Source organism: Zeus faber (genome assembly GCF_960531495.2).
Source record: "Zeus faber genome assembly, chromosome: 18".
In the NCBI taxonomy this organism is placed as follows: domain Eukaryota; kingdom Metazoa; phylum Chordata; class Actinopteri; order Zeiformes; family Zeidae; genus Zeus; species Zeus faber.
In genome coordinates this window covers 21,364,206-21,390,832 of record NC_137210.1, presented here as the reverse complement: position 1 = coordinate 21,390,832, position 26,627 = coordinate 21,364,206, and the positions used below count along the sequence as shown (strand labels likewise).

The window sequence follows — 26,627 nt, the reverse complement described above, 5'->3', positions numbered from 1 at the left end:
AGATCCAATGTCACAGACAAATCCAAAAAATATGAGTATTTACACTCAAGTATTTACCTGAAAATAGATTTTGGGCGTCCTTTAGGGAAAAGTTCCCTATGGAGTCTGTTCCCACATGAGATGACTGTTAAAGATACATCATGTCACAGGTTAGGGTTAGTACGTTATGTCCAGTGTAGGTGCGATCATTTGGCAATCCTGTCAGCAACGGATGTACAATCTGAATCGATTTTCGTTTTTTTTTCCTGGCTCAGACCAACGCTTCGCTTTCCGACTCCCCATCTCCCCGCCCCTCCCGGACGGACTCGGTTCCCTCCGCTGACGGAGCGGGGACAGAGCCCCTGGACACAAATACCCTAACCCAATGTTTTTAAATCAGTGTGATCATTTTCAACCTGTCCTACACTCTCTGCCTCCGGAGAAAGAAATGTTCTCCACCCATTCTCCCTCTCCCTTGCCCGCCTGTCCTGCAGGCCTGAAGTCCTCGCTCTGCGGCCCTAACTCTAAAAGACACGGCTAGTGTCTGAGTGCCGTTTCTATAAAGAAAAATAATACGTTTTAAGAATATAAAGGCCTGTCTCCGCAGACAGTGGACGTGTTTCAGTTTCTTGTCGAAAAAAATATTCGTAAAATTCCACTATTTGCGTTTTGTCGGAATTTGGATTTGGCTACTTTACCTGCTTGTCCCGACGATGTTAATGCTTCCATTCACACACACTTCCATTCATAGCCGTACCGACATTTTCCCCGAAATGATACTACGTCAAAGGGTGGGGAAATTGACGGGACATCGACACCGGCTCATGTTCACACATTACGTCAATAGAGAACATTGCCAGTGGATTTAGGGCTTTCATTCCACGTGGGAAAGGGGCTTATGTCTCCTGCATCCACATAAACAAGGAAGTAGCTTTTACACTATCTATTATCTACTTTCAGAAATGCTGCCTAGTGAAAAGAAAATCACAACAGTGTAGTTATATGTAATGAACATAAAAAAAATGTTGATCCTGTAAGCAGTTGTAACTGAAAACAACAGACTAGATATGCAAACTTTTTGGGGAAAAGGGTTCAGCATTGTAAGGGGCTTTGTACATACTTATCACTCTGGAAGAATCATTTGAATCTTAAAACCCTGGCACTGTGAACTTGACCCCGGAAATCTTTCAGCATACCGTGTGACTGGATTTTTAATACTTTTTTCCTTTCAAAAATGTGGCTGGCTTCTTTGAAAATGACATGAAATGAAATGTTCAAGGTGATTTTTGGGCCGTTTATATCACATTTTTTGGGGGAAAAAAAGATTTGAAAATGGGGGTCCAGGTTGAAAATTGTCAGAATTTGTTTCCCAGTGATCCCCAGTGGTGTCAACAGGACTCAGGTCTAATCTGTGACTCTTATAATTCACTTTCAGTACTTTTACCAATATTTCACTTTTAAAAAGTGGGTCACTTGCTGCCTACCTGCGTGTGGAATGAGTTCAACAGGGAGCGGTAGAGATGTAGTAATTATTGGTGCCTTTTTAAGTATGAAGGGGGGAGATGATTTTTACTTTCAACTCAGAGTTGCGCATTTCATTATAGGAGCCAAAAACATGGGAGAACAATATATTCTTAATAATAGACGTGATGTGTCATATTGAGAATATTTATAAAAGTCGCAAAGCATCCTTTGAGGACCCACTTTCGGAAAACTTTCTGCTAGCCGTCCATCCATCTTTCTAATTTACTGTTTGTTGTTGTTCTATCCCTCTCGCCTGAGATTGATGGCCCGCAACGCATCCATTGACATTTACATGAAACGGGGACCCCGGGATGATTTTAGACCTGTCACATGCACTAATGGCATTCATCTCTCCCCGGGCCACGGAGGGCTGGTCTGGGATCAGATTAGAGTCCCTGCGGCCCGCCTTGTCACGCCTTCCGTCGTCGGAGGTTGAAGTGGAATCCTCATTGAGCTGGGTTGTCGCGGACGCTCCCAAACGAGTCTCTGCTTTTCTTCCCCCTCCCCCTTTCCGTTGTCAGACGGATCAGCCTTTCCGGGGGCCACTGCTGGCAGCCGTCTTTTCATCCAAATGCGCCCTTCTTTTGTTCTGTCACTGTCCTCGCAATAAAAGTGAATTTCCGTGTGTGTGTGTGTGTGTGTCTGTGTGTGTGTCTGTGCCCACAAACCTCATTATTTTGCCAGGACTTCATTTGGTAATCAGTTTTAACAGTTCCTCCCCAGTGTCCGGGGTGAATATTTACTATGCTCACTCTGCCCTCTTTTATCAATAAATGGCTCTTACGCCGCAACATTCATTATCTTGTTCTTGGGGCGGGGGAAATAGATATACTCATTATGATTATTTAGAATTTGGAAATAAGAAAGAATAACAAATCAATTCCCCTTCAATTCCCCTACTCTCTGAATGCCACTGGTATCTGAATGACAGTTGGGTTTGGGGGGGGTTGGTTTCTCAGTAAAAACCAATCTCTTGGGACGCATCATCTTTTTTCTTGATGGAGTCCCGTGACAAAACAAAGCGCTACGCATCCATTTGTTCTGTCTCTGTGTTGACCTCCTTCCTCCTTGCGTCCTAGAGGAGGACATAATTTTTCGGAGCTGGGACGGCAATGTCTTCAAAGCCAACGTGCGGAGCAACGAGACGGACCTCCTCCTGAAAAACACAACGTTTGTGAGTACTTGCATCAAAAATACTTTTTTTTTTTTTTTTCTTTCTTTTACACAATTTTGTTTGTTTACCCTAAAGAAACCAGACTGGCCAAAGAAATATATTTTGGTCTTTTTTTTTTTTTTTTCAAAGAATACACAATTGGGTCATTCATTGGAAAGGTCTTCATGTAAATACTGCATGAAGTATAAAAGTTCGTTATGACGAGTTTTGTTGCATGACGTCTAAAAACCCATTACTAGTTATCCAAGATCAACACCGGATTTGAGAATCGATGATGAGGGTTCTGCTCAATAAAAGGCTGTGTACATAATTATCATTCTGGAAGAACTCTTTACATGGAGACAGTGAAAACAACCCTGAAAGCTTTCAGAGCACTTTAGTTTCAGAGTAGTTTTCAAACATTGTTGGGGGAAAAAAAATTAAAAAAAAAGATAATAAATCAACTTCACTGGCTGTGACATTGATCATGTTTGCTTCTTTCCACAGGCGACATTCAAAGCCTCAAAGTTTGCCGTTTCTCCAGACCTGAACTTTGTTCTCCTTGGATACGATGTCAAGCAGGTAAGACGCGCGTCCTTGGCCTCGGGCGGCAGCTCATGGACTCGTCCCGGTATCCTGCATATTGAGAAGTTAAAACGTTAACGCCACAGGGCGACATCAACTTCAGCTTCATCGTTCCGATCTCCGGATTTGAATTTAGAGCTAGTGACGTAGAGTCGGAGTCAGAAAAACAATCCAAAATGTATTTTCCTGTTGGTCTCAACTGCCAAATTTGATTAAGAATTGCGAAAAAATGAACTTCTTAAATTTCAATCACTTCTAGTTAAACGGAAATATATGTTTTTGGAAGCGGTTTTAAATGTTTCGACTTGTTAGACAGAAAGTTTGACGGCAATCAAGTCGAAGTTATTGTGGATACGGTTGTGAAACACAATGACACAACTCCCTCGTTTAAATACTGTATGTTTGTCATGTTTGGTCTTATTTCAAAGCTGGTCTGCTAATTTAAAAATGATTGTCTACACTGAAACCCCAGTGCATTTAAATGAGAGGAAGTGGCAGGGTCCCGCTCATCTGGTCATCACGCCGCTGTCATTTACTGGGAGATATGTAACGCTACCTTCAGTGCTCTCTCTCTCTCTCTCTCTCTCTCTCTCTCTCTCTCTCTCTGTCTCTTCATTTTATTGGCAAAAGCTCTCTCTCAGAAAAAACCCCCCACGCATCGGGCAGAGCTGCGTATTTGCGGTCTGCATATAAATGCACCGCGTGGCAGACGCCAAGGCAAATCTGAAGGGCGCAGAGTAAATTTCATTTCTAAAACCTTCCGAGTTTGACTGGAGTCTTGCGATATACACACACAACTACGTCTAATTGCTAAGCTCACGTCAAAAAGCCGCAAATATAACTGAAAAGTTCAGACTCCAAGCAAACAACCAGAAATAACTCCCCCCCCTTCCCCAATAGAAGCAAGTTGCATGTCTGAGGGAGCAATCTGACAATCTTAAACATTACAACTTGCGGCACAAGTTCACTATTTGAAACATGTACAACGATGAGGACTAATCATCGCTGGGTTGAAGGCTGGAATCTCTTCCTAGCCGTTCCATAGAAGCTGCAGCGAGATCTCAGAATAAATCAGAAAGATCTATGATAATAAATGCACCACGTTTTCCTGTTTCCAGTTTCATCATTTGAATGGCAAAATCATGTGATCTGCCGCGGCGTGCCAGGTGCAGCGGTGCTGTTTGCAGAATATATTGCATTTGTTTTACATATTGAGTCGAAAAGGAAGCCACACTGTGACCGTCTCTGGCTCCTGGGCTTATGCGGCTCGTAAACTCACAGTAGTCTGCGGGTTGTGCTGTCACGTTGCAACTCCGGCGACCCGGGTTTGAATCCCTCTCAGGTCCCGTGCTATGGCACGCTAGCATGTTCTCCTTGTGTTTGCGTGACTCCCCCCCCCCCGGCTGGTCCGCCCTCTCCCACCGGCGAAGGAACGCAAGGCCTCCGCAAACTGTATGATTCTGTCCACCTCAAGAGAGTCCCAGACACGCTGTTGTGCTGGAGAAAATCTTATTTTCACGAGTGATGGTTGGCTGTCTCAGGTCATTCAATAAAACCATGACCTGCTCATCCATGAAGTTCAGACCGTGTGCCTGGTACCACAGCACCATCCTGATGAGTGACCAATAGGGGGATTGGAATGAAATGAGGACATGCTAGTGCGCCATAGCACGGGACATAAACATGTCGAAAGCTTGCCCGCTATACAGGGCATGGTCGGATGACATGCGGCGCAGCCTCGTCTTTCAAATAAACGCACAGTATGTTCGACCGGCTTCGAGTCACGTCAAGTCTGATAATCAAGAATTTACTTATTTCCGTATAAAAACCAAAATCGCAGTCTTATGCTCACAGATTGGAGACCCTAAATAACACAAAGGAGTGATTGGTGCCAGTGTGTGGCCCTGTGATGGACTGAACTCCCATCCATGGGTTCCCCAAGTCACTGCATTATGCCAATAAGCTCAGATTCTTCCTCAACTGAGCAAGCCCGTCAAGAGAATGAATTTTATTTATTTTACCATGATCAAAAATGAATTTTACAAGAGAGACCCGGCCAAAGGTAGCAGCCGTACAAAATCACAACGTATTAAAATGCAACATAATACAACATGATATACAAAAGTCCACAATAATGGGATTTGAATGGCGGAATCTTAGAGGGTATACTGCACATTCACTCTTTGTTCATAGCGTTGTGGTGCCCTTCACTATTACCCTCCAATTCTATCCGGCTAAAGCCCACTTAGCTTTTGAATGAGCTCTTTAATCAGGTTGTAGTGACAAACTGTTTCACCTCAGTGAGTCTAGTGTTTCTTTTGCCGCAGTTCCTACCTTGCCTTCACTAGCTTTATCACATTCTGCTTGCATTTGAACACAATACAAGGTGGTACATGGAACTGACCGTCCCTGCCTATGGTCTGGTCAGAATCCTTATGTGACCGCTGCTTTGTTTGCTGTGGCTGACACATGTTCGTATCGGCCGGATGCTCTGGGTGAAAGCACCTGATCGGTGGCGTAATGTAAAAACTTTCACTATACAATAAAGGCGAGGTTCCAGGGTTCTGACCCATGGAGACTCCGGCCGGTCACCACGGATCTGTCCCGCCTCCAGGTCCACAGCGCCGCGGCAGAGCTCCACATTCGCATCGAGAGCTCCACGCATACACTCACAAAGACAATAAAGCATTTAGAAATTCAACTTACCACGAAAATTAATTTGAGCTTTTTAGGTCCTGCCAGGCCTTCCAAATGATGCGTGCGCAGGTATTGATGAGGTCTTCAGGTGATCAAAATGAAATGACATACAGCGCACACTTTCACACAAGGCTTGTAAATATACTCAGGCGAGCAGATTCAACTACTCGGTTTGAAGAAAAGTGTTTACTACCGCTCTATTTCTTTACTGTTTTGCAGTGGATTTATACCGTCGCAGGTACACCTGAGAGGGCCACCTCTTGCCTTGCTCATGAGCCTCTTGGTGAAGGTCTTAGTTTGGGATGAGCTGTCAAATCTTCCCTCTGGTCACATGTCAACTCACAACGAAATGGGGGTTTCACAAAACAAACAGGTATTTTTTCTTTTCTTTTCTTCGCCTCAGCCAAGCGTAGCTGCTCCACTTTCCATCCAGCTTTAAATATGGCATTTACAAAGTGCTGGTGGCAGTTGGACCAAGGATGGTTTGTGTGCTGAGAGGACGATGATCAGCTCTATTGGCTCCAAGCTCCGAGGGACTCGATGGCTAATCCAGGATTATTTGGATTGACGGAATTGTCCCTTTTCTCTTCTTTTCTTGTTTATTTACTGTGCTGTTGTTGCTGAAGTGATGGCTTCCCTGTTGACACAGCTCAAAGAATGGAGCGGGGTTTTTTTCCCGACTGTAGGTTGGAAGCTTCTCGATAACTTTGATGCACGATAATCACACAGGGTAAAAATTGTTTTTATTTTTATACATTTAAATGATGAAATGCAAGGATGAAGAAGCCTCCGTGAATTTACATTTCATCCCAATTTGTACCTCGCCCGGCTTTCAGAGGCAAATCATTAGCACTGGAAGAAAGAGACGCTTTTCCTGCACTCAAAGTAAGAAGCCTGATTATCCATGACTGCTTAAGATGAGAGGAATCTGCTAATTGCCAATCGCCTTGACTTGAGATCCCACGTAATTTCGGCTCTACCTGTAATGGATTGTGAATAGGAAAAAAAAAAAAAAGTCTGTGCTTTTCAATTTAACTGGAAAGTTTAGGTTATAGTGAGTATCTAGTAGTAATAATATCAGTAATCTGTACATTCACTGTAATTACTGCATCGTCTTTCCCCACATGGTGTTGCGCTGCCACACCTGGAGCTGCAGTGACTCTGTGCAAAGTGGTAAACATTGGAATTACTTTAGCTTCTCTCTAATGAGGTTGCAGTCATGACCACGTTGCAACTTCCCTCAATCAGACAAAAGCCAAACACCATCAACAAATAATGAGTTGAGGAAGTGGTAAACCTTTTTTTCAGCTAGATGATGTTTACTGTTTGTGCAGATTGATTTTGAGCTCCATCGTCTTTTTTTTTTTTTTGCCAATAAAAATATATTTGGGGTTGACGAGCCACTCTTGGACAATCCCCTGTCACGCTTTTTCGTGCTCATAGTCACAAAAATTAACGTATTGAATCGTGTCCCAGAGCACGATTGTGTGACTCTATTTGTGCTAAGCATAACGCTATTCAAACCATTTTATTTTAAATGGGGAGATTTTACTGAACTTTCAAAAGAGAGGGCAAACTCAAACTGACCTGACAAAAGTACTCCACCACGGGGAGGTGGGGACCATGAATGTATTGAAATTTTAAATGCATGGGTTTTAAATTCTGTTATGACTAGCATAAAATGATAATATAACTAGTTTTGTTCTACGACACAGTCAAAAGAAAAATCTGATTTCATTCCATTTAGATTATGAATGGTCTCGGGAATCCCCAATTTTTTCTTTTTTACTTTGTCGTAGAGCAAAACTAAAAACATTTTTGAAAAGGTCTCATCTTGTAGGTTAACACAAGTACATTTCAGTCTAAATGGAGATATTGACCTTTGAACCCTGACCAGAGTTCACCTTTGAAGCCCCATATCTCAGTAATTAAAAGAGTTACCAAAATAAGGTCAACTGTTTGGGTCAGCTCTGTACTTTTAAAGGGGTGGTTGTCTCAATAGAGGGCGTGACTTGAAATGACCTGAATTCAGGGCTTTGCAAATTTCATGTAAATTCTGACAACTCATTTCCCAACCAAAATGATACAAATGCATGTCATTTTTCTTGCGTGCCTTCTTCTTTTTGGGTTTATAATAATATAACTACCTTACCCATGAGGCTTTGTATCAAGATGCATCACAAAATGGCGCAAAATTGTAGTTGGCTCAGGTTAGGGTTCCAAAGGTTCAGTTTGGCCCACCACACGCCACCCAAGTGACGTTTTCAGAGACCTCTGGCACAGAGGCACAGAAGATGGGGGGTTGTAAACACCAGTTTATTGTAGAGAGTGGGCCATTACTGTGAAATAACACTATATACACTATAAACAATATATACAATATATATTCTGTATATACTATTGTATATACACGCCCACTTACCGTGAAATAACACGGGTCCTTGCTTATCGAACAATTCACTTAACGGAATGGAACTTGGTGCTCAAGTGAGAAGTACCTGTATTATAATTTGTTTTTGCTCCTGTAGAAGCCACAAGTCTGTATGATATCAAACTTGTTTGAAGAAAAACATGTTTTATTCGTGATGTCATGGAGAAGTACTACACTACCCCTAATCCTAAGTGTAACAGTGAAATCTCTGATTCGCTGTTACCATGGAAATGTTTACCACACTGCCTGATGGGTACATTGTGCCAGGTGCGCAAACCCTCATGGTAAAACCCATGCATTTAAAATTTAACACCTCCCCGCGGTGGTGTACTTTCATCTGGTTAATTTGAGTGTACGTATCTGTGCCGCCCTATTTCCCCATGACCCACCTTCTAATGTCGAAGACAATCTCACCATCCAAATGAAATGGTTTTAATTTCGCTATGTGCAACACGAAAAAAGTCGGAAAATCGTGCTCTGGGACACGATTCAATATATATATTTTTGTGACTATGAGCACGAAAAAGCGTGATACCAGGTTGTCATGGATGTGGGAGAATAGATTTCTGTCTGACTTAATCCCAACTTTGCACTTTGGCAAGTAAATGCAATGCAATTCATACAATACAACTTTAGTGTTTCAGTTCTCCAAGTTCTACAAGCTGCATTCCAATGCAGACACACATTGATATGCAGGAAACACAAGCAATTACGGCACACCAAGGTTGAACACAGTGTCGTACTAAGTGAGAATCACAACCATACAGATGAGCTGAGCACACTGCTAAATTATAACTTTTTTTTGTGCTATGTGTAATTTGAAAACGTTACACAAATAAACTTTAAACATGTCATCATTTAATTACACATGGAACCATCTAGAAGTGAATGTTTGTAATAAAATGTATTATTGAGTATGTTATTATAGGATATACTACACTGGTAAAGGTTGTGAGTCCTGTCTCCCAGCAAAGACACTTCAGATAAGCAAGTGTTCTGTACATTCAAAGGGAATCCTGTCCCACCGTCCAACATCAAGGCTCTCCATTGCTGTTGCTCTCCTTGCCATGTTTCTCATCACAGTTGAGATGCACGACCCGGTCAATCTGGCGGAGATAAGGGACCGTGGCCTCTCAGGTGTGGATCTAAAGATAGAACCAAGCTGTGAACACATACCCGGAAAACTAATTATCCTTGCAACACGGAGAAGGACATGCATTAGTTCTTTCTCTACAAAGAACAGAGGCACAAACGCAAGGTCCGTGTTCAGCTGTGATTGCAGAAGAATTAATTAAAACCAAAACGAAAGCTACATTTTTTCATTTCCTTTCTCAAAAAACATTTTTGTACCTTACCAGAATGTATTTTTCTTTTCTAATGTAGATGAGGGAAAAAATGCACAACCAAGGCTATCGCCAATCCAGCTCAAGTTTAAGAAAACGTTTTGGTTGAAGGGTCCTATTCATAGGCAGGGCAAGGTAAGGCAAGTTTATTTATATAGCACATTTCAACAAAAAGGCAATTCAATGTGCTTCACATAAAATGTCAAAAGCATTGAGACAAAGTGCAAAAGAAACACATTATAAAAGGACATAGAATGCATAAAGTAAAAAAAATAAATACAGTGCAGTGCAAGAAATTAATTAAAGAAACCTTGTTTTACTCTTTGTTAACAATTATTTTGCCTATTCCCTATTTTGCCTAGTCGTTTACCTTGTCAAGGCGTATCCTAGTCCCGGAGAACCGGTCTGGACATCTTTTCTTTGTTAACATTTATTTAGCCAATTCCCAAAATACCGTTTTACCTTGTCAAGGCGATATCCTAGTCCCAGAGAATCGTTCTGGAGACCTATTCTTTGTTTACAACTATTTTGCCCTTTCCCAGAATAGCGTTTTTTCTTGACAAGGTGATACCCTAGCCTCTGAGAACCGGTCTGGAGATCTTTTCCTTTGCCTATACCCAGAATAGTGTTTTACGATGTCAAGGTGATACCCTCGCTACGGAGAACCTGTCTGGAGACCGTTATCTGAAGTGGTTGTTTCAGATTGGCCAAAGAATAAAAGTGCACACTCAGATTTCAACGGCAGGGCAATTCAAAGTGCTTTACTTTAACATCAGAAGCATTTAGACACAGTGCAAAAGAAACACACCGTAAAAGGAAAGAACACATTATAAGGTTGAGAAAAAGAATACATATAATGCATAAAATCAAGTCCAAATTAATACAGTGCAGTGCAAGAATAGGCCGATTTCCATTCTAATGACCCAGAAGTCATGTGCCCCTCAGCCCACCTCATTTAAAGCTTTTTGTGACAGTACTTCAAAGCATAATTTGTGGTATCAATTTGATAATTACTTCAGTGGTTCCGTTGTTTTCTTCAGAAGTGCCGTTCCTGTAGTTTAAAGAAAATCATTTTTTGATTGCATGCTACAAATTATGATGTGCCATTCGGAAATGGGAGCTACCAATATTTTTACCGACAGTCATTTATTTCACTGGACGCTGATGGCACATAAAAGCACATCGGATACTTTGCGTGTCGGCAGCACTCTGAGCCAGTTTCTACGAGAATGATTTGCACAATTCTAAAAGCAAAGTGTTTTCAATTATTGAAAATAGTCTCAGATGACATTTACTTTGCATGCGTACAGTATATGCGTCAATCACTGTTCCATCAAGTGATTGGATGGGTCAGAATATGGCCAAAGGAACATGTTGGCATCATTGGACGCCGTTGGCCTGATAATGAGGTCTATGCGCTTGACGGAGCTGAGACGGCAGAGTTTGAAGGAGACTGGCGCCGATGTCCTCGAGAGATGGTTGAAGCAGATGTGTTCATCATCACAGTGACAACCTCAGTCTATGGAGAGTAATGGCTTGGCCCCTACACCACCGTCTCCACGCGTCTTATGAATTTATCATAATCGTGCTGGCTGTGTGCTATAATATACTGCTGCTTCAGTGCTTTCCATCAGGCTCTATTCTGGTTTTCTTATGCTCTGAAACCCTTTTAACGTAGCCAGCTTTTGCTGTGGGATTTACATTTTTTTAATGTAAGGTCAATTTCCTCAAGGCTCCAGTTCACTTAGATTATGTTTTATAGACAAATTAGTCAATTAGCAGATTTCTATTAGCATAAGTAACTCATCAGCAGCTCATTAAAATGGCATATACGAGGAAGGCAAGTTGCTTTTCCCCTAAAGTAAGCTGTGTTGCAGGAAAGCTCTTCTCCCGTTCATCAAAATGACAGAAACTAGCTGCTTATTTATGTTTGCAAAGCAAGATGGACATGCTGTTTGGCTTGTTTTTCAAACCCGTTGTCTCTGGGGTGTCCAACATGAGGCCCAGTGAAATCCAGGAAATCAAATGTTTTATAGAAAGTCATTTTTCTAAAGACATCGAGCAATAAAGTCATTTTCTATCCATGTGAACTTCAGTGTTTTCTCCGATTCCACCGCAAGGGAAGATAAACACAATTCATGCGTGTTCATATCTGAGGACCATTTTGATCAGCTCAAGCTTTATCAGTTTGATGAGGTGATTGGTTACAACGTGATTAGCCCATGCGCTCATGCGCGCGATCATGCACGCACACACTGAGCCGCGGCCTAAAATGTTTTTTAGCGCTCGTGCTTCATTGGATGTAGGTAATTCTCCATTAAGCATTACTGTCTCTGCATCTAACAGCAACGTTAGGCAGAAGCAAAAACATCAGAGTAGAGTTGTTCGAGTTGCAGTTGTATTATGATTATTATTATTATTGTTATTATAATTATTGCAAGAATTCCTATCCAGGTCGCATAATCTGTGGAATAATGACTGTGGCGATTTTTCATGTCTTGAGAGTATATCTTTTTTGAAGTCATGAACGTACAGTACTTTCACATTATAATCGCGCAGAGTCTTCCTTCTTTGCTGTTGGTGTAGCACTTACGAGAGCAAGATGAATAGATCGCAATTTTCATTTTCCACTGCCTCAAACGAAAATGTCACCCCACTGTTCGTAAGTACGCTCTGTGAAATATCTGCCATTAAAAGTGTCGCGGATGTTCCAGGCGTGATTCTCTTGACATTGTTCTATCCGCATCCACATTCCTCAGCTTTTAGCCCATCTTGCCTTTGTGCACACATATGAAGAACCCTTAAGATCAATCTGTTCTACATTAGAGCGCAATCCCCAGAAATGAAAAAAAAATAAGTCAAAGGTGAGAAATAACCTTGAAAACGCTCATAAATACCATCAATGGCATCGCTTGTGTATTATTGTTTGGCTGGTGTATTTCTGCCGTGGATCGTCATTGTCATCAATCATCGCCATTCTAAGGAGGCTCCTGAGAAAGTTTTAATGGTTTTAAAGAAGCTTTTTTAAGAAGCTTTGTAAGAAGGTTTCTGAGGAGGTTTTAAAGAGGTTCTCTGGGAAGGTTTTAGAGAAGTTTTTTTCTAAGGTTTCTGAGAAGGTTTTAAAATAGTTTTTTTTAAGGTTTCTGGGAAGGTTTTAAAGGAAGGTTTCTGGGAAGGTGTCTGAGAGGGCTCCAAAGGAGGTTTTAAGCCGTTTCTAAGAAGGTTTCTAAGAAGGTTTCTAAGAAGGCATTATAATGTCCTGATAAGTTATACGAGTACTCTGTGATCCAGATCTGTTGAGACAAGCCCCCACTCCCCCTCATGCCCCGCCTCTCATCAAACCCCTCCGGGGTGTGCGAGACGTTCTGTCTCCGACACTTTTCACCGCACCCTCAAACATTTCCCCCTCTCACGCATCGCCCGCTGTTGACAGCCTTATCAGGAAGTCATCGCCAGGTTGTCACCTATCACCGGGATCTGTTAAGTGCTGTTGACATCAAAGATCAAGTCGCGATGGAGTTTTTCTTTGCGCTGTTTTTTCGTGTCTGGAGAAGTTTCTTGAAGTGTGCCGTGGAGAAGGGGGGCCAGATTAGGAGGGAAGGCTGTGTGGCACGAACGTCAGCCGAGCACATTCCATTCCATGCACAATTGAGCTTTGGTTAAAGGGTGGCAGAGCGGCTGCACGGCTTTTTATTTTATTTTTTTCTCCCCGCTGCTCTGGGCTAAGCTTACTGTAATGTTGTTATGCAAATGTTTCCCGCATATTACAATGCAGAGGCACTCAGTTATTGAACCATTATCTCGACAAATGCTGAGATAAAAGCCCTGCGAGTGGATTCTCAATGGTCATTTCCTCTCACGTGGGAAATTTACGGAGGTTAGAAAAACGATGGGCCAAACTTTTGTGTAAATATGCAGCACAACAGCGAATGTTGCGTTTCAACTTTCACACTGAGGAAGGCTTGAAGACGCAAGGCCTCTGAAATCATCGATTCTAAATGTAAATTGCAAAGTCATGAACGGGAAGTGTGCGGCGGAATGTGCCCTTGGCCTAAAATCGACCTGGTGAACACTTCTGCATTTGCAGATATGTTTGCTATTCTCTTCTCTACTTGCACGCAGTCGGTTTGGTCAGTCAGTTAAATGAGTATTAAGTCAGTAAGGCACTGGAATCCGGTTTGGGAAGAATTGTCAGTCATTCTGGAATGTGCCGGAATAATTGCCTTATTATCACTCAAACATTTCTTGTGTTCTTCAGGTCTATCAGCGCTCCTTCCTGGCATCGTACCTGATCTACAACCTGCATACACGGTAAATTACCAGAAACATTACATCATATCTACCTGTCCCGAAGTACGTTGTTTCTGGTTATGCCAGGGCCGCGGAAAACACTATTTTCTGATTGGCTGGCGGGTGTCTGATGAAACCATACAGTATGTTGAGACATCGGAAACAACTGTGTAATACATCTGTATAATTAGGATCTTAGTCAATGCACAGGATTTATTGAACGGCATGTCATTCTATATGTAATTCGTCCTGTCCAGCGTACTCCCCAGCGTTACTTGCTCTTATCCAAGACTTTGCTGACGAATATTGTGACGCACTATTTGTCCAACTACTTAAATGTATTATTGTTATTATTATAGTTTGTATTATTATTGGAAGACACTTTGGAAAAATGTGTCTGATGAATCAAATAATATAATGTATCCAGCCCAAAGTCCAAATCCCAAAAATCCAAAGTTTGCTATCTCATGGTGCATTTTGTGGGGCTTAGTAGTTTTTAACTGAAATCATTTCTGCAATTAAAAATAAATATTTTACCAAAATGTAATCATTTGTAACTTTAAAGATCAACCCTAGTAATCAATGAGAAGTGTTACCAGGCAGAATGTAGTTATTTTTATATTTTTTTATAATTCGTGACAATTAATTCCTTTCACTCATCCATTAGAAGTCTTTTTTTTTGGGGATTTTAAACATTTATTTGCATTGCATTTCTCCATATTTCAGCGGCATTGATGTAACCGATCGTATTTATTCTAACTGAATGATGGTATTATTCAAAACCCAGTCGATCCCCAAAATAGATCGACTGGTCTCCATCGTCTGGTGTTTGATGCTCTTTTCCTGTGTCGTCAGGGAGGTGCGGGAGCTGAACCCCCCGGAGGTTTCTGACTCAGTGCTGCAGTTCGCCTCCTGGGGCGTTCGAGGTCAACAGCTGGTGAGTGAGTAAACCCACGCTACCGTGCTGCCTTTCAAGCGTCGGAATGATCAATTTTGGGTATTATTTATAATTTATGGACCAGCAATACCCTAGCACTCGTACAAATACTGTATATACAAGCCGGTGTTTGTTTATTGGAATATAATTTTATTGTTTGTAGACCAGCAATACCCAGGCCAGCAGTAATGGTCAGTGTGTTAGAAAAAATGTGCAGTACTTACTTAGTTCTTCGATAGGTGGATTTCTTCTCCCTGAAGTCAGCAACAAAGTTAGAAATGCAAATTCATGTGGAAAAATGTCCCTTTCCAACGGTGGCGGTGCGTAGATAATGTCGCCTCAGAACCTCAGAAGAAGACGTCGCGAACAGGAAGTGCGCGGCGGAATGGGCCCTCGGCCTAAAATCGACCTGGTGAACATTTCTATGTTTGCAGATGCGTTTGCGATTCTCTCCTGTACTTGCACGAAGTCTGTTTAGTCAGTCAGTTTAATCAGTATTAAGTCAGTAAGACACTAGAATCCAGCTTGGGAAGAATCATCCCTCATTCTGGTGCTGGAATAACTGCCTTATTAATTTGGTGGAGCACGTCATGGATTTATATTCAAGGTCAAACTTTTTTAAATTTCTGTTTACTGCAATGTGGACGTGTGCTCTGCAGAGCGATCCAGATCGGTGCAGCGTTTTATTAAAAATGGACGGACAAGATCCAGCTTTAAATGGACACCTTTAACAAATATATTTTTACGTGTCATTATTATTATTATTATCAATCATGATTTAAAGTAATATTTAAATGTCTGGAAATAACCATTGAATTTTTACTTTGAAAATGTCTAATGACGTCTGATTATAGACCTGCCACTTAAAATGAACTCCAGGTTATTGAAAAACCAATTTACAGTAATAAATTACATTTCCAGCACGGCGTGGCGCTCCTCACCATGACTCACTGCGAACCTCCATGTCACCGCAATGTTCAAAATGGCTCAGAGCGAAGGGGTTTATCACAGGGTGTTTTCGACATGAAATTATAAAGAAACGAAAACAAAGCGTCCCTTCAGGTAAATAATGATTTGGGAGAAAAGCCAAACAGAGGGAGCACTAATCAGGCGGCCGCTGCAAGACGCCTTGTTGGGGCGAACAAACCTCCCGCTGTGAGTAATGCCTGCACACCCAGAGCGTTAAGCGCAGAATAATCACTCCATTATTTCCTCCAGTGTAGACAAGGAAAGTAATTAAGCATTTGATAGCATATTTATCTACTTTCCTCAGTATTTATACCTGCCCCCAGTGGAATCAGTTTCCCAGAAAGCCCTGCGGCGCTGCGCCGCACTTCATTATTCATGAGTGTCCCGCTGCATATTTGTCTACGTTATCACAACAGATAAACGTGTTATTAATGAACCCTATTTGAGTCTGGGTTTCTATTAGGGACGCCGCCATTAGTGTCCTATCTGTGAAATACACTTCCTCAATTGGCACGACGAAAAAAAAAACGTATTTGTGAACGTATTTCATGAGCGTCAACTCCTTAAAGAAAATTATACCACCCGTTGCACTTCCCTTTCTCGGATTTCACTGTATGGAATAACTCGCGCGTAGGCGGCGGGAATATAAATATTTGCAATCGAAGAGCAGCAGTCCTTATTTATTGAGTTTCCGTTGGCAGTCGTCCACGTCGTGAACCACCTGCACGTGGAAAATCCGTTTGTGGAAACCGGGCACAGGCAGCCAAGGCCAGAGACTTTGGCGACGAGCGAGAGACTTATCTCCCCGACGCCGAAACCTCCCGCCGCTCATTACTCACATTTGCACTTCTCGGCGCCGCTCTTCTCTTTTTTCCCTTCACGTCCAGGGTACAAGTCAGAGTTTTCATTGAAATATCCCGCGATTAGAAAAAATTAAAAAAAGTATATCGTGAGACAATTTTCAAACCTTGAGCCTGCAGCTCAAGGTTTGAAAATTGTCTTTCTGTGAATGCTTTTGTTGTGTGTGTGTGTGTGTGTGTGTGTGTGTGCTTGTGTGTGCGTGTGTGCGTACGTGTGTGTGTGTGCGTGTGTGCGTGCGTGCGGGTGTGTGTGTGGGTGTGTGTGTGTGTGTGTTGATGTCTCCATGAGTCTGTATTCTGATTTGCCACTAGAACACAATATGTTGATAAAAATCAATTTGTCCTGTCCACAGGTGTATATATTCGAAAACAACATTTACTACCAGGCGGACGTCCAGAGCAGCTCGTGGAGGCTGACGTCGTCCGGACAGGATGGCATCGTGTTCAACGGCATCTCGGACTGGCTCTACGAGGGTGAGTGTCTGTCTGCTCCAGGACATATTAGACCATTTCTTGTATTATTAGTTTCCTGCCCGCCCTTTAATTTGTGTTTGTCTGTCCTTCCTTGTGTCAATCCATTAATTTTAAGTGATTCACATGGATGAGAAACATGGAGACACAAGTCTATGGATTTTTATTATTATTATTGGATATTGGATATTTTATATATTTATTGGATTATTATCTATGGATATTTATTTTACCCATACTTATACCAATGGCTTTTTTTTTTTTTTGTATCTGTATGGCTTTGTGTATTTTTTTTTATATATATATGGCTGATTCATAATTGTGTGAAGTAGTGGAAATGCCACTATTAATTAAGCAAAATAGGAGTGGGAGTGATGCACTTTGTGAACAGCGACGCAGCAGTTTCTCGTACCCTTTTCCGGAGAGAGTTCTTATACCTTCTAAAAGTTGGGCGTTGTCTCGTGGCCACGCCCCTAGTTACATGACCTACCTGCATATAATGATACAGGATACATGCCCATATAAGGTCCTATGCATTTACATTTCCGCTCGCATTTGCAATTCATTCATTCCTCAGTGAGTGCACCGTACAGTTCAGACAGAGCAGATAAGAGGATATGGAGCAGTGGGGGCTCGCATTTATCTTTTGTTACAGAGACCTGAGAGATGTGGGGGTGGGAATGTAACACTTGTGAGGTAAAAACCGGATGCATTTAACTAAAAAAAAAAGCACATTAGGGTAACTTGGTGGTTTTCCATCACAGCGATTATTCCAATAACTAGCGCTTTCGACATTCTGCATTGCGTTTTTTAATAAGAAATACAGACGCTGTTGATTCCGACTGGTCTGTTTCATTTCGTCCCAGTATTCCTGCTCAATACAGGCTTTTGTCATTTTGCCGTTTTTAAGTCAAGAGAAAACAGATGTAATTTTTTTGATGATAGTTTGTGATGTTAGTATTGTTTTTCACATTTTCTCAATTATATCAATGCACTCTATTACAGCCTTGGAATCCCCCTGTCAATTTTATAATTATAATAGAGGCATAATGCGAGTGCTGGAATCTAAAAAACAACATTAAAATGTGTGGATGAAGAGATAACTGGCTTTTAAGGACTACTAGGGACAATATATCAGCGGGGTTTAATACAGACAACTTCTCTGCATGACTCCACGAAACAACAAGACATATATTTGCAGATCAAATTAAAAAGAAAACTTGTTTTTAAATGTAATGTTTTTCAGAGCAGCTTCGTTTCACAATCGACAGATGTCAAACGTACAATGGAAAGATGGATCCATCTGATAAATAATTGTATACATCAGCAATAAAATGTACACATTTGAGGCGTTTCAAGGTGTTTCTTACAGGTTTCAAGTCATAACCCCGAACAGTCCGGACCGTGGTTGTTCCCCTGGCCGCCTCTCTGAACCGCTCCGTGCTCTCTTCCATCCAGAGGAGGTCCTCCGCTCGCAGGCGGCTCACTGGTGGTCTCCTGACGGATCCAGGCTGGCGTACCTCACCCTCAACGACACCCTGGTGCCCAACATGTTGCTGCCCCGCTTCACCGGCTCGCTGTATCCCCGGGGGAAGCAGTACCCCTACCCCAAGGTGGCTCCCGAGATTATCCTCACCCCAAATGCTCCCGAACTGAGGCGACGTGGCGTGAACATTGAATTTTCTGATTTTTTACATTTTTTACATACATACATCTTAATGTGCATGTGACAAATAATGAAATTCTGAGAGCGGTCTCAGATCTTAGAGTTATTCTCCTCTCTCCGTCGCCCTCTAACTTGAGCCCCTCTCCCACATGGAGTCCATAACATTGCTGGAAAAAAAGTATCGGCAAAGGCAGTAGGTAGTCATTCCCACATCGGCCTCCTTTATGGAGAAGTTCCGTATGGAGTCTGTTCCCACATTTGATGACTGCTACGGACACATTATGTCACGGGTGCCCATGTGATCGTCTGGACAATCTGTCGGCAACGGACGTACGATCTGAATCGGTTTGGTTTTGTCCTGGCTCTCAAGACCGGCGGAACGTCCTCTCGTTCTACCGCTCCCTGTCCTCCCGCTCCGCCTCCGGCAGTGAAGCGCTTGTGCCCGATGTTCCCTAAACCGTAAAAGACACGTCGAGGGTCTGAATGATTTTTAAGAAGGAAAATAATACAATTTAAGAATATAAAGATCTGTCTTGGTCGAGACTGGACGTGTTTCAATTTCTCGTATTCACAGCCGAGCTCTGCGGTGTGGATCAGACTTTTTCTCCCCGAAAACAAATAATGTTTTAAATATACGTACAAAAATAATATTCGTAAAAAAACCACTTTATGTGCTCGTCCTGGCAATGTTGCTGCTTCCGTTCCCACACACTTCCATTCACAGCCGTACCGGCATTTTCCCGTAAATGATACTCTGTGGGCAAATTTCCTTAACGACTTGTACGGAACATGGACATGAAGGCTCGTGCTCATACATTACGCCAATATGGAACAATTCCAGTGGACTCACGGTTTTCATTCCATGTGGGAAAGGGGGTTTGCTGTGGCACTGTAACACTCTGGTCGCCTGACAATCTCAGCGATCACCTTCGTTCCAGGAACATCATTCCGCCGCAGCCTGCTCCTCTTCAAGGGCTCCTTCAAGCTCGGGGTGCCCTGAAAGCGGCTGCCAACAATAGGACAAGAAGCCACAAAAACCCAAGCCGCCGCCACCGCCGCCGACGGGACGCTTGTAGAACATATTGGATTGCACATTTGACATCTGAGTGATTCAAACACTCTGCAGGGTTTCTAAGCGGAGTGTGTGTCAAGAGATAGGACTTGATGGTGCCACACGTGGGGGCCATGAATAACACGGCCACGCCGATGGATTTAGCTTCTTCACGGGGGTTGGAGACTTGATTTTCTTGTTTTATTCATATCAAAGTGGCAAGCTTTGCTTTGATGGAGGATGTGTGGTAGTGGTGTGCGTGTGTGTGTGTGTGTGTGTGTGTGTGTGTGTGTGTGTATGTGTGTGTGTGTGTGTGTGTGTGTGTGTGTGTGTGTGTGTGTGTGTGTGTGTGTGTGTGTGTGTGTGTCTGTGTGTGTGTGGGTAGGTGCGGGCGGTCTGCGGGTGGGACGGTATTTGTTTATTCAGACCGACCAGAGGGTGGTGGATGATGATATGTCAGTAGGAGGGCATCTCTTTAGGGGAGTCATCTCTGGTGTGTGTGTGTGTGTGTTTGTGTGTGTGTGTGTGTTTGTGTGTGCGCGTGTGTGTGTCTGTGTGTGTGTGGGTGGGTGGGGGCGGTCCGCGGGTGGGACGGTATTTGTTTATTCAGACCGACCAGAGGGTGGTGGATGATGATGTGTCAGTGGGAGGACGTTTCTTGAAGAGAGTCATCTCTGGTGTGTGTATGAGGTGTGTGTGTGTGTGCGTGTGTGTGTGTGTGTGTGTGTGTGAGTGTGCGCGCGTGTGTATGTGGGCGTGTGGGTGCACCCACACACACAAACACACATACACACACACACTGTAACAGAGTAGTAAAGTTGCTCATATTCTTGAACATGGATGTTGGACAATTTTCTGGAGTAAATGAGGACGCCAACAAATCGCTCCCTGGTTTCATATTCTTTTGTGGAGCATCCTTGAGCTGATGCGGCGAAGCAGCAGCAGCGACAGCAACCGTGTTATCCTGCTGTTCTCCATTGAGTGTTGTAACCCTTAGCGAGAACAGCAGGGATACAACTCGGTGTAAAGTTTAGCCTCGGAAGTTATACGCCGTCAGCCGTATCAAAATCGTCGACGGTATGATTTCAGCAAGCACGCTGCTTTTTATTGATCCAAACGCAATATTGACGCTCACATCGCCATTCAAGCCTCTGCCGGAGCTCAGCAATAGAAAAAAAAAAAGAATGTCGCTCATTGTTTACCGATAGAATTTGTAATCGCTCGAAAAAATGGCCAAACCCTGAACCTTCTCTCCACTCACCGTTAATGAATAGGCTTGTACTTGTACTGTTGTGTGAAGGTCGTGCTGTTCAGCGTGTCCGGCGCGGCGGCTGGGATTTGCTGTGTGAGCTTCAGTGGGATTTGGTTGAATATTTGTGCCTTTTTCCCCCCAGATGGGTCAGATCAATCCCAGTGTCAATCTCTACGTCGTCACTCTGGATGGAAGCTCACAAACCACCGAACTGCAGCCTCCGGACAGCTTTAAAAAAAGGTATCGCTTAAAGAAATGGGCGGAGGGATGAACTGTAAATAGACATATTGTTTTGAGTCGGTGAAGAGCTGGGAGATAATTAAGCGTTATGTTCATATGCTATTTGCTATCTATTTGGGGTTTTTTTTTGGGGGGGGGTTCTAAGGATATCCTTTTTTTAGGTGTATATATTATTATTATTGTTATTATAATTTTTTTATATATTATTTATTCTTATTTTCAATTTTAATTCTTTCTTTAAAATATCTTTATTATTTTTTATCCTTTTCTATAATTTTTAATTTTTATATATTCCTTCTCCTTGAGCATTTAACTTCATATTATAGAAGGACTCCTCACTTAACAACCAAGTTCCGTTCATAGGACCAGGTTGTCAAGCGAATTGGTCGATAAGCGGTGTTATATCCCGATAAAGGGGCAGCTTCTCCTGCGCCTCCCAAGTGGCGGGGTTGTAGACACCAGTTTATTGTAGAGAGAGGGCTCGTTGGATTTAGCCCAGGAGCAGATAGACATGTGTCATGACAAGGCTCCTCTCCTGAGTGTGTGTGGGGATGGGGGTTTTAACCTGTTGTTCGTTCGGCCAACCAACGAGCAACAGGTCTGCAGCCGCTCTGATCCCAATCACCTAGATCCAGGTCATGTGTGGCTGCTCAAACCGTCCCCTCCTCACACCACAATATTAAATGCAATATATTTGAGCGTGTGACAAATAACGACTTTGAATCTTGAATATTTCAATATTCATAAGAAGACATAACCTCTAGGAGTTTTGAAGTGCTATTATCACGCCTGCGTCACCCCTGCACTTGGATTGGTGAACGAGGAATTATGATATAGATCAGTATCTTGTACTCTCTGTGATAATAAGGTGTCGTTTGACCCCTTAACCCCGTTTTCTGATGCTCGTCTTCTTGCAGCGACTTCTACGTCACCATGGTGAAATGGCCGGCGGCAGAGACGGTGGCGGTGCGGTGGGTGAACCGCGCTCAAAACACGTCAATCCTGTCTCTGTGCGACGCGGCGGTGGGGAGCTGCCTCAAGGTGAGGAACGCGTCGCTCCTTTACGGGGCTGCTGCGGGTTATTTCTAGATGCCGACCCGAGTTTTCTCCACGCTGACTTTTTGACTTTTGAACGCAGAAACATGTGATGACGTCGGAGAAGTGGCTCGATCGCCAGGTGAGAACTGCGGTCACGTTGAGTCCAAACACATCGTTATGTTGCATTATTTTTAGATAATGTGTTCGTCTTTCTTTTGTTGTTGTTTTTACCAGTTACTGGAAGAAAAAAAGCTGGCATCACTCCGTGTGGTGTAACGGGTGTGGTTAGGACCCAATTGCAGCACAAAGACAGGCAGGGATATTTGGTAATGTCTTTGTAGAACAGACGGAAGACAGGCAGGGAGAGGGCAGGATACATCGTCGGGGACAGGCAGGTTCGATAGCGAGGAGTGCAGACAGAAGACAGGCGGAGGGGCAGGCAGGATACGTGGTCGGAGCGAGGCAGAGTCCGTAGCAGGGAATCAGTCCGGAGAACGCTGGAGAGTCTGGTGCAGGCGTCAAAGACAATCTGCCATTGGTGACTGGTGAGAGAGGCATCTATAGGGGTTGGATTGCAGATCTGGAACAGCTGTGTGCGCAGGTGAATAGAGTTGGGCTAGGTAGGGAGAGGGAGGGGAAAGTAGAAGAAGGCGGAGACCGTGACATGTGGATCGCATTGAAAATATTGAATTGAAAGATTCAATATTGTTCAGTTAACCTAATTACCCTGAAAGAAAGACGTGTTTCCAGCTGCATGAAAAGGGTCAAACAGAAAAAGCAAATGGTTAGAAAACAATTAGTTAAGATAAGAAAGTTACATACCTCTGACTCCATAGTTGAACTACTTTCTAACTGTCTTTATTTTTTATTCTGCTTTTTGGGGTTTTTTTTGTCATTTTTTTCCCCCACAGAACGAAGATCCAATTTTCTCAAAGGATGGCGGCACATTTTTTATCACCTTCCCACTAAAACACGGCGCTCACGGGGCATTTAACCATATCGCCATGGTAACAGATCAGGTAAACCCACTCATTTACACATTGATGCATATTACACAATATCAAATTTTAGAGATTTACTTGTGTATTTCCTCCTCAGAAAATGCAGCAAATATCGTGAATAAACATAATAAGCTCGATATGAGAGAGAAAATGAAAAATTATTACAATGCTTACTGTCAATTTACAAACCATGGAGCCAGTACAGGCACACCATGTCTCGCTAAAAAGCATATAAATAAAAATGAATAAATAGAATATATATAGAAATATAAACTAGCAAAGGCTGAAAAGATGCATTATTACACTTTATTACCACACTGATCTGACAGTCTAACTGTTTGTAGTGACTTGAATTCACAAATGCTCAAACAAGTCACAAAATATATTTTCAGTTTTAAAGTATTTTGGAGAACTCTTCCTCTTTTATTCGGTGGAAATATATTTACAGATATGCGGCTGTGTACTGTATGTAAATTGTGTTTATTATTTATTAGTAAATGATTTACTGTATTTGTCGATTGTCGTATTTATCTTTTCCAATGTATTATTTACTGTATATTTATGACTTTCTTTTGCATTTCTTTTGGATTTTTGCTGTTGATCTCCTCCCATACATTTTGAAATTCCTCCAGTGTTTGAACCCTGGAGGATTTAGAATCATTTTTTTCAATAAATTACTAAAAGATTAGTCCACTCCCATGGGAGTTCTGATTGGGACCGAATGCAATGGACAATCCTGAGGGAGCGTCTCAAAAAAGTCCCGCATCATACTTTATGTCTCCATTCCGTAGGCAACACAGTTTTACAGAAATCTTCCGTTAAGGTATTTTATATCGTTTTTATATCTGTCTCACCCAATTCAAATTGATGTTCTTTCACCTCACACATGCCCAGCCTGAGGGTCAAGAGGCCAACCTTCGCCATCTGACCTCGGGAAGCTGGGAAGTTTCTCAAATCCTGGACTACGATCAGAGCACAAACTCAGTGTGAGTTTGAGTTTTGTTATGTGATACTACATCCAGAATACACACAATGTGAGACGGTGAAGGACTTTTTCCTCAAATTCCAAGCCAACTCTGTGCCTCTGTTGCAGTTATTTCCTGAGTACCGAGGACGGGTCAACGCAAAGGCATCTTTATAGGTATGTGTTGAATGTGCTCTTCAAAAGCGTGTAGGGATTTTGGAACCAGAAGAGAATATTTGTAAAAATGAAAAAAATAAAAAATAAATAATGGATATTATTTGTGTGACAATACTGGAAGGGGATTGCTGCTTGGCCGCTTTGGAATAACTCCAGGTTCCCTCTTTCTTTTTGCCTAACTGTGTTTTGTAAACCAAAGCCACAACATCAATTAATGGAGAAGCCTGAAATAAAAACGCGTTGTGAAATTCAATAAAATAGTACGATTGATGGTTTGATTTCATTGATATTGTTTTCCATCTCATCTCATCTCGTCCCATCTTTAAACCAGCCTTTCTGCGGCACATCACCGCTGTTTTTGGGAACACGGAAGCTGCTGGTTCTCCGCCGGCAGCTGGTGTTGCTTAGAGGTCGCACAGATCTTCCTCCAAACATTTAAAATCCCCTAAAAAGGACCTGTCCGCTGCCCCCCTGCCGCAGGGTCTCCACGGAGAGTCCATATCAGAGGGCCTGCCTCAGCTGCTCCCTCTCCAAAGCACAGTGCACGTACTACGAGGCGGCGCTCAGCCCAGATTGTCTACATGTTCTGCTGAGCTGCAGAGGTAACGTGTCCACACCAAACACCACGGGGCGGAGTATGTTCTCCGTCCGTCCTTCATCGCCTCCCAAAGCCTCAGGAAATTGTTTTCGCTTGATTTTGTGTCCTCCTGGTTTTCCAAGCTGGGGCTCGGGGCCCCCCTCTAGGGACCGTGTCAAAGATCACAGAGCTCACCCGTTTTTCGAGCATGTTGTGTAAAATTACACAGCGTGTCAGAAATCTGTGTCCAGGGGTGGGGACTCTCCGGCCCGCGGGCCTATTATGGCCCTCTGGTTGCTATCTCACGGCCCGCTAGGTGTTTCCTAGATCTTATACAAATACAGTATATTATTTTTTGTTTTATAAAAGCAGTAGCCCATATGATATTTAACAGCAGTTTGCAAAACGAAATGATGAAATATCACCTTGTAAAATAAAATAGTTCATAGTTAATTGTCATCTTTTTTTGCATTAACAGTTTCTTTTGATATTAGATAGTTGATTTGTCAATTTAATAGTAGATAGAAGTCTATGTAGCAGTCTAACAGAAAATCATGAGAACAAGTTTATCACCCAAAATTTTGCAGTGATCAAACATTAGCTTTGATTTGTTTTTGTCTGTTTGTTTTGACTCACCAGGTCCCGGAATTCCCAAAACCACAGTGCACAAACTGCCTGATCTGAGCGGTGAGCGCTGACGAGCTTCTCTTGCTGTTAATTGCATTACTCTTATTACTTATTCACTAAGTTTGGGCACCTGCCAGTTTTATTTCCATGCGGGTTCCTCCGAAAAAGGAAAATAAACAGCGTTTAACGAGACATCCGCAAATGTTTGAAAATAGCAGTAAGTTATTAAATTTTGACGTAATTGATGGAAAACGATAAACAAAACAGCTTTGTGGAACAGTTGTCTTTACTCTATAGCTGTCAATGAATCAGACAAACAAAGATCCAATTAAAGTAAAGCTCGGCGCTCCGTGTCTTATCCTCTTATCCTGTAGTTTGACTTTAAAAGAGATCATTATTTCCTCCATACGCACACAACTCGAGCAGCACATATCGTATTTCAACTTGCTGGAACCGTTCAGTTTTGCACTGTTCGAGCGTGGTGTGGAAGCAGAGTGAATCGCGAGCCTTCGAACCGCACTCAATATTATCCATTAAGTGATGATTATTTCGTTCTGTAGGATGAACTGCTCCGATCATTGTGTGTTAGGTGCACAGTAACGCCGCAGACACCACCCAAGCAGCTTTTCCAGGACCCTCCAACACAGAGACACAGACGACGGTGTTGAAAACACACCGGTTTTATTGTAGAGAGTGGTCAGGGTGGAACAAGCCCCGGAGCAGAGCCCTCCTCTCCTGGGTGTGTGTGTGGGGATGGGGGTTTTACCTGTTGCTCGTTGATTATTCTAACAAGCA

General features: G+C 42.7%; 1 protein-coding gene across 1 annotated transcript in view; it reads left to right on the top strand.

The window, feature by feature from the left end:
• The window catches only part of LOC307243929 (inactive dipeptidyl peptidase 10-like), a 139,752-nt gene that overhangs the window by 104,358 nt on the left and 8,767 nt on the right, over positions 1 to 26,627 (top strand). The window contains exons 6-19 of the mRNA XM_080018898.1: positions 2,583 to 2,677; positions 3,164 to 3,238; positions 13,971 to 14,023; positions 14,858 to 14,939; positions 17,122 to 17,242; positions 18,698 to 18,852; positions 21,351 to 21,448; positions 22,366 to 22,489; positions 22,587 to 22,625; positions 23,398 to 23,505; positions 24,382 to 24,473; positions 24,581 to 24,628; positions 25,109 to 25,230; positions 25,845 to 25,892. Of these exons, the coding sequence (XP_079875024.1) occupies positions 2,583 to 2,677; positions 3,164 to 3,238; positions 13,971 to 14,023; positions 14,858 to 14,939; positions 17,122 to 17,242; positions 18,698 to 18,852; positions 21,351 to 21,448; positions 22,366 to 22,489; positions 22,587 to 22,625; positions 23,398 to 23,505; positions 24,382 to 24,473; positions 24,581 to 24,628; positions 25,109 to 25,230; positions 25,845 to 25,892 (1,260 nt within the window). The remainder of the gene's footprint in view (positions 1 to 2,582; positions 2,678 to 3,163; positions 3,239 to 13,970; positions 14,024 to 14,857; positions 14,940 to 17,121; positions 17,243 to 18,697; positions 18,853 to 21,350; positions 21,449 to 22,365; positions 22,490 to 22,586; positions 22,626 to 23,397; positions 23,506 to 24,381; positions 24,474 to 24,580; positions 24,629 to 25,108; positions 25,231 to 25,844; positions 25,893 to 26,627) is intronic.